General features: G+C 44.1%; 1 protein-coding gene across 1 annotated transcript; it reads right to left on the reverse strand.

Annotated features, from left to right (window-relative positions):
- Positions 1 to 6560: 6560 nt before the first annotated feature.
- LOC148212806 (uncharacterized) lies at positions 6561 to 7481 on the reverse strand. The gene is made up of 2 exons (XM_088120926.1): positions 7158 to 7481; positions 6561 to 6968 (listed from the first exon to the last, which is right to left on the reverse strand). Exons 1-2 carry the CDS (start codon positions 7479 to 7481, stop codon positions 6561 to 6563), a joined length of 732 nt encoding a protein of 243 aa, XP_087977052.1.
- Positions 7482 to 14512: the final 7031 nt, after the last annotated feature.

Raw genomic sequence — 14512 nt, forward strand, 5'->3', positions numbered from 1 at the left:
GGAATGGCGGTAAGAGATGTGAGTATTGATATTTCATAATCCAAAATTTCTCTAATCACTTTCGTGTCACTCATACCTATTAATTCATATTTTATAAGAAGGTGTGAATTAATATAACGTATGACATTTCAATTAAAATACAATTTTTTTCTTTTTGGACCAAATAAAATAATAGGATAACTTTTTACAAAATGTGGTACCATTTTTGAATGGGTGTCATAGGGTACTAATACCTTCCATACCCTCAGTCGACTCCCAAACCAAAAATTCTATTTTCGTAAACCAAGTTTTTTTTAAATAGATGACCAATCACACCTCGTGGATGATTGGTGGCGACTCCAAACTCTTATTTCAAGAGAGACCCTTCAGGGGATGACGTCAACCGCTTCGCGTCGCGATGACGTTGCGACAAATGTTATCAACAATTTATTTAATTTTTCACTATTTACTATCTTAAGTAAATTTGATTACTTAATTATTCTAAAAAGATTGATTAGTTAATTATCATCAACATTACTATAAAATTTCACTTATTTTTATTTGAAAATTACATTTTATTACAAAGTTAAAATCTTTTAAATAATACCTATTAAAAACTATTAACTAGATATAAAATTAAAATAAACAATTTTACAAAATTATAACGTCTGTGATAGTGATAACAAAAAAGTTAATAAAATGGTAGAAACAAAATGAACCACTATAAAAAACGAAAAAAAAAACAGCTAGAAAGAGATACCAAGAACAAGAAAAAAAAATTTTCTTGGATCATTTGGACAAAAAAACTAGAGAAAAAATTGTCTAGATTTTCACCTCATAGGGCTCCTCGTTCAATTCTTTCGAAGTCATTGGATCCTTTTCCTCGTTCGAGAATCTCCTCCCTTCTTCCATTCCGTCCCGAAGAGTGACCGGGACCAATTCAGTCATGTTTTCATTCATTTGGAATTTGGGCTCTTCTACGTCATTTTTATTTACTTATTTTTCCCTCTCTTTTTTTTCTTTTTTTATTCCCTTCCATCATTCCTTAAGTCCTATAGGTTTGATCCTCTAGAATCTGACCCATTTTTTCATTGAGCGAAAGGTACGAAATAAATAATTAATTATTTATTACATGTAATTTTAATTAAATTGATTTACTTATTTATAATTAAAATTATAATTAATTAATTTTCTCATTTATTTAATATATTTAATTAAAAAAATTAATACATTTTAGAAAATAAAATAAAGACAAAATATAAACGGTAGCAACTTTGGGAGTATGGGTAAGTACTGTAGCAAATGGGAAGTGAAATAATATTTACTGTAGCAAATATAGGGGGTGGAATATTATTTACTGCAGCAAATCTGAGTTTATAAAAGTGTGAAACAAACGTGAGTTTATCTTAACAAATCCTACCCCGTTTTGAAAATGGGAACCAAACATTGAAATTCATGTTTTTTGTTTTCAACTCTATTTGCATTCCCTCAATTTTCCATGTTAGGGTCTAGATATGAAAAGTTTCACTTTTTATAAAATACCAGGTATGCCTATTTAGTGTGTTTCCGGCCAACTCTGAATTTCATGAGGGTTTTTTTTTTCTTTTTTTTTTTTTAACACTTGTATTTACAATTATTATTTGTCTTCTGCAATTCTATTTATTCACTTTGTTTGAGCTCGAAGTCGCTGAGCTCGATTACGAAGCAGATCGGAACGGTCAAGACGAGCTGCGACCAACTGCCCAGCGCTCCCTGCGAGTACTCTTGTGACCTGCAAAACAAAGTTAATACTCCGACGTGCAAGTCAGTTCTAGTCCGAGCTAACTTGCCGAGCCTACTGAGGATTGCGTAGCTTGCATTTAAGGCTAAGGTTTCTATTTATAGAAATTGGGCCCGACAGGAACTCTGACACACCCTAAAAATACGGCGCGTTGTCGGGTTCGAAAGAGACACGCTTACGGACTTCGTTCAGGTCGGCCCGTCCTCTTAGCTCGGACCGTAACTGCTGACCTGAACAATCCTTAGGAAAATTTCTAATTCCATCCGCACATCAAATCGACTTACCTCTCTTACCATGACACGTGGCAGGTCCAAATTCGCATCCAACATTGGCCCCCACTTCGGCGTGGCGGAGGTCGGCTCGGCGAAGTAGTCCGAGCTAATCTGAAGATGGGTCGAATCCACGCGTTCATGTGTGGCGTCATGGATGCGTCAGCCCTAGCTTCTGCTTCGAGAACCCAAACGTCGTCATGGGGGATCGCCTGGCGTGGACAAATCTTGTCCGTTGATCCTTCCTTGATCGGACGGCTCTCGTGCTTCCGGGCTGCCCTATAAAAGGCGAAAGTTTTTGACTTTTCATCTTTTACTTTTCACTTTTGAGTTTTCGTGTACATCGGCCGTTTCCAAGTCAGGTACTTTCTCCTTCTTTCTTTAGGTAGTTCTTTTAAGTCTTCCCAGTTAGGTCTGGCGATGAGTAGCTCGTCTAGGGATTCGTCGTCTAGGTCGTCTAGTTCCTCTAGTTCAGACGACGTTTTAGGAGATCCGACCTTAGCTTCTACCTCAGGGAACCCTTACGTCGAGGATAGCTCGGCAAACCCCAATATAGCTTCTACCTCGGGAAACCCTAACCCTGGTCCGGCAATCGAGCTTCCCCCCTCATCTTGCTCGGTAGGTAGGTTAGCCAAGCTCCGCAAAACTTACTCGATCCCCAACTGTATAGAGCTTAGGGTGCCTAACATCAGGGAAAACCTCGACGACCCTCCTCCGGGCTTCGTCAGTTTCTACCCCCAAATGTTTCATAGGGGGGTCAGACTTCCGCTTCATCCTTTCATCCAGAGGTTCCTTAGCGTGGTTAACCTCGCCCCAGCCCAGCTCTCCCCTAACGGGTGGTCTACCGTGCTTGGGGCCTACGTTCTGTGGTGGGTCCTTCGGGACGAGGATGAGGCAGGCTCTCGGTAGATCAGCTCCTAGCGACCCACACCGTCAAAGCCTCTAACGAGGGGAAGGGTCGGTACTACCTCTCAGCCCAGCGGAATGTAGGTTAGCTGATTAGGAACCCCTCCTCCAACAAAAATTGGAAGGAGTGTTGGTTCCTCGTCTCTAGCGAGTGGCTTCTGAGGGACAGAGAGGGTGAGCTGGCCTGCCAAGTCCCAGTAGAGTTCGGTGATGTAGGTGAGTGTCCTAGGTGCGAGCTGGGGGGGTTTCTTCCTTTTGTCTTAACTTGAGTAACCTCGTTGCTGACGTTGTCTTGTTTTGCAGCTCTGCCATCCCCCGTTTCGAGGATTAACAACAAGTCCTGGGAGATTATCAAGCGAGCCTAGGGTCGGAGATTGAAGTACGCGCTGTGGGGTGAAGCGCTAGTTTTCAACTCCCACCTCTTCTCTTGCAGCCTCAGTCTTCACGACTATCCAGACGAGCTCAAGAAACTTCCCAAACCTCGTCAGCGCAGCTCGTAAAAGAGGAAAGCTCCTGAAGGTAATTTCTTCTCGGCACCTTAGCTCATTCACTGGGAATCTCTCGACTAACCTCGTCTTTTTTGCAGAGATGGCCTCCAAATTCCTCGCGCTCACCAGTACTAAGCGGTAGCGGGCTCGGCTTCGACTGCTCCACCTACGCCTCCTCAAGTCCGTCGTCGCACGAGTAGTACCGTCGTCCCGGCTCTCGGGCTAGAGAATTTGGTCAAGCTTCAAGCCCTCCAAGCTCAGCCCTTGCAGACTGTCGCTGGGGGCGAGGGATCGGCCACCCTGCTGATGAGGAAGAAGCGGGCAAGGGAAACACTTCCCTCCGAGGAGGTCAACTCCAAATCTCCACCTCCTCCTATTGTGGTCGGCTCGGAGGATGGGTCTCAACAAAGGCGGCAGCACTGCGACGAGCTCCCGCTCCCCTTCAAGCTCGCATTTTCCCGCCTCAGCATCCATGAGGTTGCGACGAAGGTGAGGTCCTCCAGCTCTAGCCGAGTGGAACGAGCTGCCCGGGTGCCCGAGGACCCGGTGGAGGCGGTGAGGAAGACCATAGCTCTTGCTGCAGATGTGAGCTCGCATCTACTCTTCCTTTCCCTTATTTCTTTTGATCTAACCTCGAACTTTTACAGCTGCACTACCACGCCTGCCTCTCGGCATCGATGATGAGCTTGGAGCTCGGAGGGCGTGACTTGAAGGAAGAGGAAACGAACGCCTCCTACGAGCAGCGGATCGCCGAGCTCGAGGCCGAGGTTGGCCAGGCTCGAGTTGAGAAGCAAGCTGAGGCCGACAGGTCGCAAGCCCTAATAGCCCAAGCTTGTACCGACCTGAAGAACGCTCGGGGTCGAGCCGAGACTGCGGAGAAGGGCTGGAATGAGGCTCGGCAGAATCTGGCGAACTGGGCCTACTTGGAGAAGAAAATCAAAGAATTCCCCGAGTTCGACGGCCTAGCTCGCGACATGGCAGACAAGGGCTTCTACTATGCCGTCAACAGGCTCGACACCGCTTGCTCGAAGGATGCCATCGCCGCTGTCGAGCAAGAATACGAGTCCATTTGGGTGGACCGCCCTGCCGAGGCCAGTAAAGAGGCTGAGGCTGCTGGTGCCGAAACAGGGTCCAGCAAGCCTGCCAACCATCCTCAGGAGTAGATCGTCCCCTTCTTCTGTCGCTTCTTTTCTTCATCCTTTTTTTAAATTAGAACAGTGTACTGAGCCGAGGCATATATACCTCGGCTCTCCATCAAGCTTTTTCTTTTTAATGAAATGCAGTTTTATTCAGACCTGAGTTACTCTTTCTGAAGTCCCAATACTTAGAGAAAATTTGATTAAAATTTTAATCTCAGCTTTAGTTTTGGTCTCGTCGTTTGAGTTTGTCAAGTTTTAGTAATTTCTTACCCACACAATGGCTTACGAGCCGAACAACTCAGCTCGGAGGTGTGTATTTAGGATAACCAGGTTCCTACGAGCTGACCATTGCTTCGCGTGTTTGAAAAAATATAACTTATTGTAGGTCGTTTAGCATAGGTCATACCACGTAGTCTTCCTTGGCCCCCATTTGACGTAGCTTGGTAGTAGTAACAACTCTAACGAATAAAGTCAAATTTTGTACAAGTCATTGGAGATCGGCTTTCATTGACGAATGAAATGTTACACGTCGGATTACAGACATCTCATTGATAATAAACTCGCAAATGCTCTGCATTCCATGGGTGAGGGAGTTGTCTCCCATTGAGGTCGGACAGCAGATACGCTCCAGGGCGGAGTGTTTTCAACACTTTGTACGGACCTTCCCAGTTCGGCTCGAGTGCTCCGACATGCTGCATTACCTTCTTGCGGACGAGGTCGCCAGGCTTGAACGTTCTGACTTTTACTCTGGCATTGTAGTACCGAGTCATACGGTTCTGATATTCTGCTTGCCGGAGCTGGGAGTGAGATCTTTTCTCCTCGAGGAGGTCAAGATTCACGAGTAGAGCTTCACTGTTGGCTTGCTCGTCGAAATTCTCAACTCGGGGCGTTGGCATGCCAACTTCCGCAGGGACGACAGTCTCCGACCCGAAGGCCAGGCCGTATGGCGTCTCACCTGTAGATCGGCGGGGTGTAGTTCGGTAAGACCACAATACCTCTGGTAACTCTTCTGCCCACCGACCTTTCAGAGATTCCAGCCTCGTCTTCAGACCACGGTTGATGATCTTGTTGATAGCTTCAACTTGCCCGTTAGACTGCGGATGGGCAGGCGACGAGCTGAGGTGACGTATGCCGAGCTGTTGATAGAATTGATTAAACGGGCACCGTCAAACTGCTTTCCATTGTCGGTAATGATGGCGTTCGGTATACCGAACCGACGTATTATGCTCTTCCATACAAAGCTGACGACCTTTGCCTCGGTAATAGACGCTAGAGGTTCCGCTTCCACCCACTTGGTGAAGTAATCTACAGCTACTATGGCGAACTTCAACTGCCCCTTCCCCATCGGTAGCGGGCCGATCAGATCTATCCCCCACTGAGCGAAAGGCCAAGGGCTTGAGATCGGTGTCAGCATCTCCGGGGGTTGTCTCAAAATGCTCGCGAAGCGTTGGCATTTGTCGCATGTTTCGGCGAACTCCTTGGTGTCGCGTTCAATTGTCGGCCAGTAGTAGCCCTGGCGGACGACCTTCGCGGCCATGGACCGAGCTCCTCCATGGTTTCCGCAAACCCCTTCATGAATCTCGCGCATGACATACCTCGCCTCCTCTGGGTCGAGGCACTGCAGTAATGGTAGGGAATATCCTCTCTTGAAGATCTTGCCTTCTTGCATCAAGTAGTGAGCAGCTTGACGTCGGAGCTTTTTGGCCTGGCTCGGATCGACAGGGACTGAGCCACTGACCAGGAAGTCCTTAATCGGGTCCATCCGTGTAGGCTGAGCTGACTGGATCTCCATTACCTCAGGCTGGTCGATGGACGACTCAGCGAATATTTCAACTGGAACTGTTCTCGGTAGGTCGGTCTCGTATGCCGAGGCTAGGCGAGCCAGTGCGTCGGCATTGGAGTTTTCAGACCTCGGCACCTGTCGAATCACATAGTCCTCAAACTGGGCGAGGAGCACTCGGGCTTTGGCCAGATACCTCTCCATACAAGCTTCCTTCACTTAGTACTCCTCGGTAACCTGATTGACAATCAGCTGGGAATCGCTGAGAATCAAAAGTCGCCTCACGCCCATCCCTCTGGTGACCTTCAGTCCATTTATCAATGCCTCGTACTCGGCTTCGTTGTTGGAAGCTCGGAAGCTAAACTGGAGTGCGTACTCAAAGCGAAGACCATCGGGGCCCAGGAGCAGCATGCCTGCCCCACAACCTTTCTCATTGGACGAACCATCCACGTATAGTGTCCACTGGTCACGGACATCGCCCCCTTGCCTGGGTGGGGTTAGCTCGGCAACAAAGTCTGCGGCTGCCTGACCTTTCAACGCTGTTCTCGGCTCGAAGGCGATGTCATGCTCACTGAACTCTAGGGCCCACTTCATCAGTCGACCCGACGTTTCGGGCTTGTAGAAAATCTGCCTCAAGGGGAAGTTTGTCAGAACGATTATCTTGTGCGCCTGGAAGTATGGTCGTAGACGTCGCGCCGAGGTTACCAAGGCTAGGGCCTGCTTCTCAACACAGGGGTAACGAGCCTCGGCCTCGGTCAACGATTTGCTCGTGTAGTAAACAGGGCTCTACCGTCCTTCTGCCTCCCTGATAAGTACTGAGCTCACTGCATTTTCCAACACTGTTAGGTACAGGTAGAGTACATCGCCAGGCAGCGGCTTTGACAACAAGGGAGCTGAGTTGAGGTACTGCTTCAACTGCCGAAGTGTAGCTTCGCAATCGTCGGTCCATTCGAACCGACCCTTTTTCCTTAGTGTTTGGAAGAAAGGGTGGCACTTGTTAGTAGAGCGAGATACGAAGCGATTCAAGGCTGCCAGCCGACCATTCAACCTCTGTAGCTGCTTAATATTCCTCGGTGCTTCCATCTCGAGGACTGCTCTTATCTTGCCCAGATTTGCTTCAATTCCACGTTCGTGTACCATGAACCCGAGGAATTTCCCGACGAGACCTCGAAGGCACACTGCTCGGGTTGAGCTTCATCTGATACTTCTGAAGCACGCTGAAGGCCACTACCAGGTCGGCTAAATGGGAGGTCGTTTGCCTACTTTTACTAACATGACGTCTACATATACCTCCATGTTGCGTCCGATCTGGTTGGCGAACATCATGTTAACCATTCGCTGGTAGGTCGCCCCGGCATTCTTCAGACTGAAAGGCATGACGTTGTAACAATACAGCCCTTGATCGGTAACAAAGGCGGTATACTCTTGGTCGGGCGCATGCATCCGAATCTGATTGTACCCGGAGAGTATGCATCCATGAAGGAGATGAGTTCATGCCCTGCCGTTGCGTCGACGAGCTGATCTATCCGAGGTAGGGGAAAACTGTCTTTCGGACACGCCTTATTGAGGCTCGTAAAGTCAATACAGACACGCCACTTGCCGTTTGACTTTTTAACTAAAACAACATTAGATAGCCACGCGGGGTAATGAACTTCTCTTATGAATTCAGCTTGTAGCAACTGCTCGACTTCTTGACAAATTACATTACTTCGCTCGGCGTCGACAGGCCGACGCTTTTGCCTCACAGACCTATAGCTAGGATCTATATTAAGCCTATGCACCATTATACTTGGGTCTATGCCCGGCATGTCGTCATGAGACCATGCGAATACGTCATCATTTGCTTTTAGAAAACCGACTAACTCTTCTTTTACCTCGGCCCCTAGTTTGCTGGCAACGCTGACCTGCTTTTCTGGCCCCAACAGGGGGACAAGCTTTAGCCCTTCGGCTGGGGGTACCGCGGCTCGGCTTGGTTCGGCGGCACATGGCTCTGCCGCGTCCGTGACCGCTGCACAAGTGGCTGTTCCCTTCATCGCGGCTGTGTAGCATTCTCTGGACGTCTTTTGCTCACCCAGGATTGTCGCAATTCCGGTCGAGGTGGGGTACTTCAAGACCTGGTGATAAGTGGATGGAATTGCACGGAAATCGTGTGAATCAAAGGCCGACCAATTATGGCGTTGTACGCAGAGCTCCGATCTATCACAACAAATTCTGCAACCTTAGTTACTTGTTGATCTCCCTCGCCAATGGTGACAGAGAGCGAGACACATCCTTCCGCGCTGACTGACTCCCTGCAAAACCGACCAAAGGCGTCGGGCTGAGCTTCAAATGCTTCCTCTCCCACCCCAGGGCCGTGTAGGTCGAGAACGATAAGATATTAGCCGACGCTCCACTGTCGATAAGAACTCTTCTCACCTTCACGTGATCTATGAGTGGGGCGATTACTAGGGCGTCATTATGGGGCATGTGCACTCATTCCCTGTCTGGTCGTCGAATAAGATCGGCATCACAGGTTCCTTGGGGTACGAGGTACAAACCTCGTGTGCTGCTCCCGAGCCAGAGCTTTTCTCTTCTGCCCCGACTGTCCCCACTCGGGCCCCCATTGATGGTATTTATAATGGCGGGACGATCTTCCTTCCGTCTCGGTGGTTGTGACTTCTCTCGCTTCTCCTCCCGAGCCGACCCTCTGGTTCTGCCGTTTCACGCCAGCCGATGTATTTTTTGAGATAAACCCTCCGGATCAGATCCTCAACCTGCTCCTTCAGGTGGAAATAGCGTGAAGTGTCGTGGCCGTGATCCTTGTGGAATCGCAGTCAGTAAAGTCGCTTGTCTCGTTTCCCTGGAAGTCGCGGAGCCTTCTGGGCTGCGAAAAGCGCCTCTAGGTCGGTATCTTTAGCCGCCGCGTAGATCTTACGATTGAGGCGTTCAGCGGAGTGAACTTGTCGATCTTCAGCCCTCGTCGGTCTAAAGGGGCCTTCTCATCGCGGCGGCCTCTACTCTGGTTGTCGTCGGCCCGCCGAGACGAGCCCAACCATCGCTTCGTTGCTTCTTGGGAGGAGGGAACTTTCGGTCCCGATCTTTACCGCGGTTGCTTCACCGGGCTCCATTGGCTTTCCACAACTCCAAGCCGTCAATGTACTGGCGAGCTCTAGCGAGCATCTCGTTCAGGAAGGCCGGCGGTCGGCTTCCAAACTCTATCGTCAAGTTCCTGTCGTTCAAACTCGTGGTGAAGTACATCATGGCGATGTCATCGTTGCAACTTACCACTTTGACATGCTCGTCCATGAACCCAGCGATGTACTCCGTCAGAGACTCGTTGTCCCGTTGCTTCACTATTCTGAGGTGAGAGGGCGGCAACTTCAACAACTGCCGAGCTGAGAATTGGTTGATGAACAACCTCCTCAACTGTTGATAACTGTTGATGGATCGGGGCTTCAACTGTCGGTACCACAATCTTGCCGAGCCTTCCAAGGCTATTTGAAATGCTCGGTACTTCATGGCGTCGCTTGCGGCCAGGAAATCCATCTTCCCCTCGAACACCTCCACGTAGGAGATCGGATCTCCAGACCCGTCGTAAGAACTCATGACCGGAGCCTTGAACCTCGGTGGGATAGGTGTCTAGGATCGCTTGGGAGAAAGGTGGTTCCTCTTGGTCGGCTACGCTATGCGGGTCTACAGGCCTGCACTGACGCTTGAGATCTTCTATCTCCCTTTGGAACTGATCTCGGAGGAGGTCCACTTTAGACCGAAACAAATGGTCAGCGTGGGAGGACCTCTCTCGATCGTCGACCTCTGGCCTTTCCTCCTTATCGTCAACCAGATACTCCCGATCTCCGGGTGCCACTACTCGTCGCCTTGGCATCTCTTCACCTCGGCCCTGATGGGCATTGGAGCTATCGAAAGATGCCAGGGGAGTCCGAATTGGTCGGATCCTCGGGCGTCGGCCCTCGACCCGGTTGTCCTGCTGAAGGTGGCCACGCACCTGTGCTCCCAGGGCATTGCCTGTCCTCACCCGTTATGGCTTTCGCGAGGGTGTTCCAGCTTGGGCCTCCCTGCGAGGTTGGAACTGATACTCCGTTCTTTGGGTCGGATGCATCGGTCCCTTTCCTCGAATGGGATCCCTAGAGACGGAAGAGCCGGACACCTCGCTGCCTCTCTCGACCGCCTCGAGCCTCGCCTTGACTTCCGTAAGCTCAGTGATCACGTTGGCTACCATGACTGGGTCCACGCCTGCATCGGCACTTGCCCCGGAGCGCGCACCTGTGCTTTTCCAACCGCGGAGGCAAGGTGCACGGGGCGGCAACCCGTTCCTTTGAGGTTGTAGCGACGGAAACTGATCTGAGGCGAGGTGGAAGTCCCGGACTGCTACTGGATCGATGTGGCCGGCCGACCTCCATTCTCCTTGACCACCCCCGCCTGAGGCTGTTGTTTGATGACGGGAGTTCCGGCCACCTGAGAGTACGTGAGTCGAGGATGGGCACGAGAAGTGGCAGCATCCCTCATCGGAGAGTGGATTGGTGAAAGTTGAGATCGTGACTGCTGGGAGCGGGTTGGGCCATTGGCTCAAATTGCAAAGGGTGAGACTGACTTCTAGATGCGTCGTCCCCACGGACGGCGCCAAATGTTTGAGCTCGATTACGAAGCAGATCGAAACGGTCAAGACGAGCTGCGGCCAACTGCCTAGCGCTCCCTGCGAGTACTCTTGTGACCTGCAAAACAAAGTTAGCACTCCGACGTGCAAGTCATTCTAGTTCGAGCTAACTTGCCGAGTCTACTGAGGATTGCGTATCTTGCATTTAAGGCTAAGGTTTCTATTTATAGAAACTAGGCCCGACAGGACTCTGACACACACCCTAAAAATACGGCGCGTTGTCGGGTTCGGAAGGGACACGCTTACGGACTTCGTTCAGGTCGGCCTGTCCTCTTAGCTCGGACCGTAACTGCTGACCTGAACAATCCTTAGGAAAATTCTAATTCCATCCGCATGTCAAATCGGCTTACCCTCTCTTACCATGACACATGGCAGGTCCAAATTCGCATCCAACACACTTAATTTTTCATTTTAAAGTTTAAAATACGAAAATTTTTAACATTATTATTTAATAGTTTGATTATAGGATATTAAAAGTTGCAAAACTACCTTTATCTTTTTTTTTTTTTACAACTATAAAAGGATTCTCCTCCACTTATTTCTAACAACAATTTGAGTTACATTTCTTCGTTTCTTCTTCTACTTTTTGTATTATTATTTTTAGTTTCTCTACTCAAAATTCTTTTATTTTTAAGGTTTCTTAAATATTGCAGTAGAATTCATTCCAATTTTTCAGTTCGATGTTGTTTAACCATATTGTTGAAAGTATATACAATTATTTTTCTTTTATTCTATAAATTTATGCATGGTTTGAATTCTTTAATTTAATTCTTGTAAAATAAAATTTAAGATGAAATTGAGTTTTGCTTCATTTTTAACCTATTAATCATTATATAAAAAAAATACTATGAATACTTTCCAAAATCTATAGTATTATAAAAGGTGGAATGAGGAGAAACTTCTATATATCATTTTTGCCCTCTCATTATAACTCTCTTTACTTTTCTTTTGATGGCAATTGTGTCATTAAAATACAAATTTTCTCTCCCTCAATTTATCTCTTCTCTCCATCAGGATCCCATCCCTCTAAATTCCCTATTTTCTCTTTACTAATATTCTCTTTCTTAATTATTCTTTCATTAACTTTATCTTTCTCATTGATTTTTTTTAACTCCTTTCATCTACCACATACCCTCCCCCAATCCTTTCATCTTCCTAACACCCTTCCATTATACATAGCCTCTCCCAATCCTTTCATCTTCCTAATCCCCTTCCATTCCATATATAAATATGTGTCCTCTCTTTCTAATGCCAACCAAAAATCAAGAGGTGGTGGATGGAAACAGTGGAAAATTTTCCAAGTGGTGTGAAGGTATGAAAATTACTCTCTTGCTTTAGCAACGACAACAACAATGCACATATGGGTGATCGATAGGAGAATTGATAGTGAAGAGAACCCAAATTTATCATTGTTCAGGTTGAAAGAAATTCCAGAGTACGATGTGTCGAGATGGTGGTCGATGGAATCAAGATAAAGCAAAATTCAATTATTCTCATAATTTGGATAATAAGAATGCTTATGAGTTTGATTTTTATTTATTTATTTTTTAAACTGATGCATTTGATTTATATATGTGAAATGTTTGTAATTCTTTTTACAAAGTTAGGGCAAACAAACAATTTTTATCCCTCTCAATATCATTAGATTGGACCTTTTAGGGTTTACTCTTTCTCTCACTCTTACCTTTCTTTTTCATTCTAGAATGAACAAACTCAATGATTTAACGTCACACAATTTAACAAAGATAAAATGTAATATAATAATTTATAATCAAGAAAATTATAGATAAATTAAGAACGTTAATTCATTTAAAAAAAAACTTGCACGTTGGTGCTTTTTCATCTTTCTTACACTTCAAATTTGTACCTACTTTTCATGCTAATATTCATCATCTTCTTTTATTACAACAATATCATATCTTGAATTTATATTTATATATAATAACTTTCTTTCTTTAAATGATAATATTATAAACTTAAAAAACACTATTTATTTTACTTTAATTTAGAACTGCAAGATTCTACGTGCAACGCACGTGTTTCTTACAAGTAATAATAAATTACAACGTGCAAATTAAATTAATAGTACATATTTATTATTATTATTATTATTAAAATGGGAGGATCTCAGAAAACATTTTTGGACGTTTTTGTCCCTTCCTTAATTTATTAATTTACAAATTATAGCATTAATAATTTATTATAAATATTAAATTAATTATTGATTATTAATTATCAATAATAATAAATATACATGATCTAAATTAGAATACAAAAGGTTTTCCATACCATAGAATTAAATTATTTCTTTAATTAAATCAATAATAGTATTTCAAAAGTTTTGTAACGTTAAAGCTATCCAAGATCTCAAGGATATTTCTTGAGGCCCAAGCCACCCAAGCTATCCCTTGGGACTTGTTTTGTATTGTTCTTTATGTTTCATGTATTTAGAATGTTTTTTTAGAAAATAATAATAATATATTGATCTATTACAAGTTCATGTTGATTTGGTTGAAAAAAAATTTTTGTAGGAAATAAATAAGTTTTAATTAATTATAAATAGTAAATTAATAAATTAATTATGAACAATAATTTGTACGATATCTAAAAAGTTTGGAATATAACTTTTGTCTCTTCCTTTTCTAATAATATAATATAATTTAAAGATTTTTTTAATAATTTTAATTATAATATTAAGTTAAATTAGCTTGAATTTTTTTTTAGAATTTCTAATAAACAAACAAAATATTTTTAAAAAATAATAGGCCAAAATTAGGTTAAATAACATTGTTAAAATAAAAATTAAAGTACTTATACATTTTTTAATCAATACATTAAAAATATGAAAGGTAACATATATTCGTTAAAAAGAAGTGGTATGAAAAGTATATATATCTTGATGAAGTTTGTATATATACATCTTAATTTTTTTTTCTTTTTTCTTTTTATTATTGTTATTATTTTACTATTAGTGTTATTGTTTTTTTCTCATTCATTTATCTTATTATAAAATTAAGTTAAATAGAAAATATTGTATATTTGCAAGTGGTATCGAATAAGTATATATAAAAGTACGGATGAGGAGAAACTTTTTCTAGATAATATTATCTTTCATTGTATGTTTTGTTTTGACCCTTTTTTTTTCCATTTTAGAATTATATTTCAAATTTTTATTCATACCCTATGTACCCATAATTTAGTACTAGTCTATATATGCGTTTTGTTTTTATTTGGATCTTTCATTATTTTTTGTTTTTTTTTTTTCTTTTTACTTTTGAAATTCTATTTTAATTTGGTAGGTTTTTTGTGATTTTTTTAATTTTGATTTTTTTTTACCTTTTAAAATTATAATTCTACTCAATTTTGCATCTAAAGTGTTAAGAAGGTAAAGAATTTTCATTTAATAGTATTTAATTATACAATATTAAAAGGCGGTAGATTTTTAAAAGTTTTGTAACCTCTCCATTTTATTTATTCTAAATGACTATATTCACTTATTTTTTACAATGGATTAAAAGTA

Source organism: Momordica charantia, assembly GCF_013281855.1.
Source record: "Momordica charantia cultivar OHB3-1 chromosome 2 unlocalized genomic scaffold, Mcharantia_2.0 BLBB01000002.1, whole genome shotgun sequence".
Classification (NCBI taxonomy): Eukaryota; Viridiplantae; Streptophyta; class Magnoliopsida; order Cucurbitales; family Cucurbitaceae; genus Momordica; species Momordica charantia.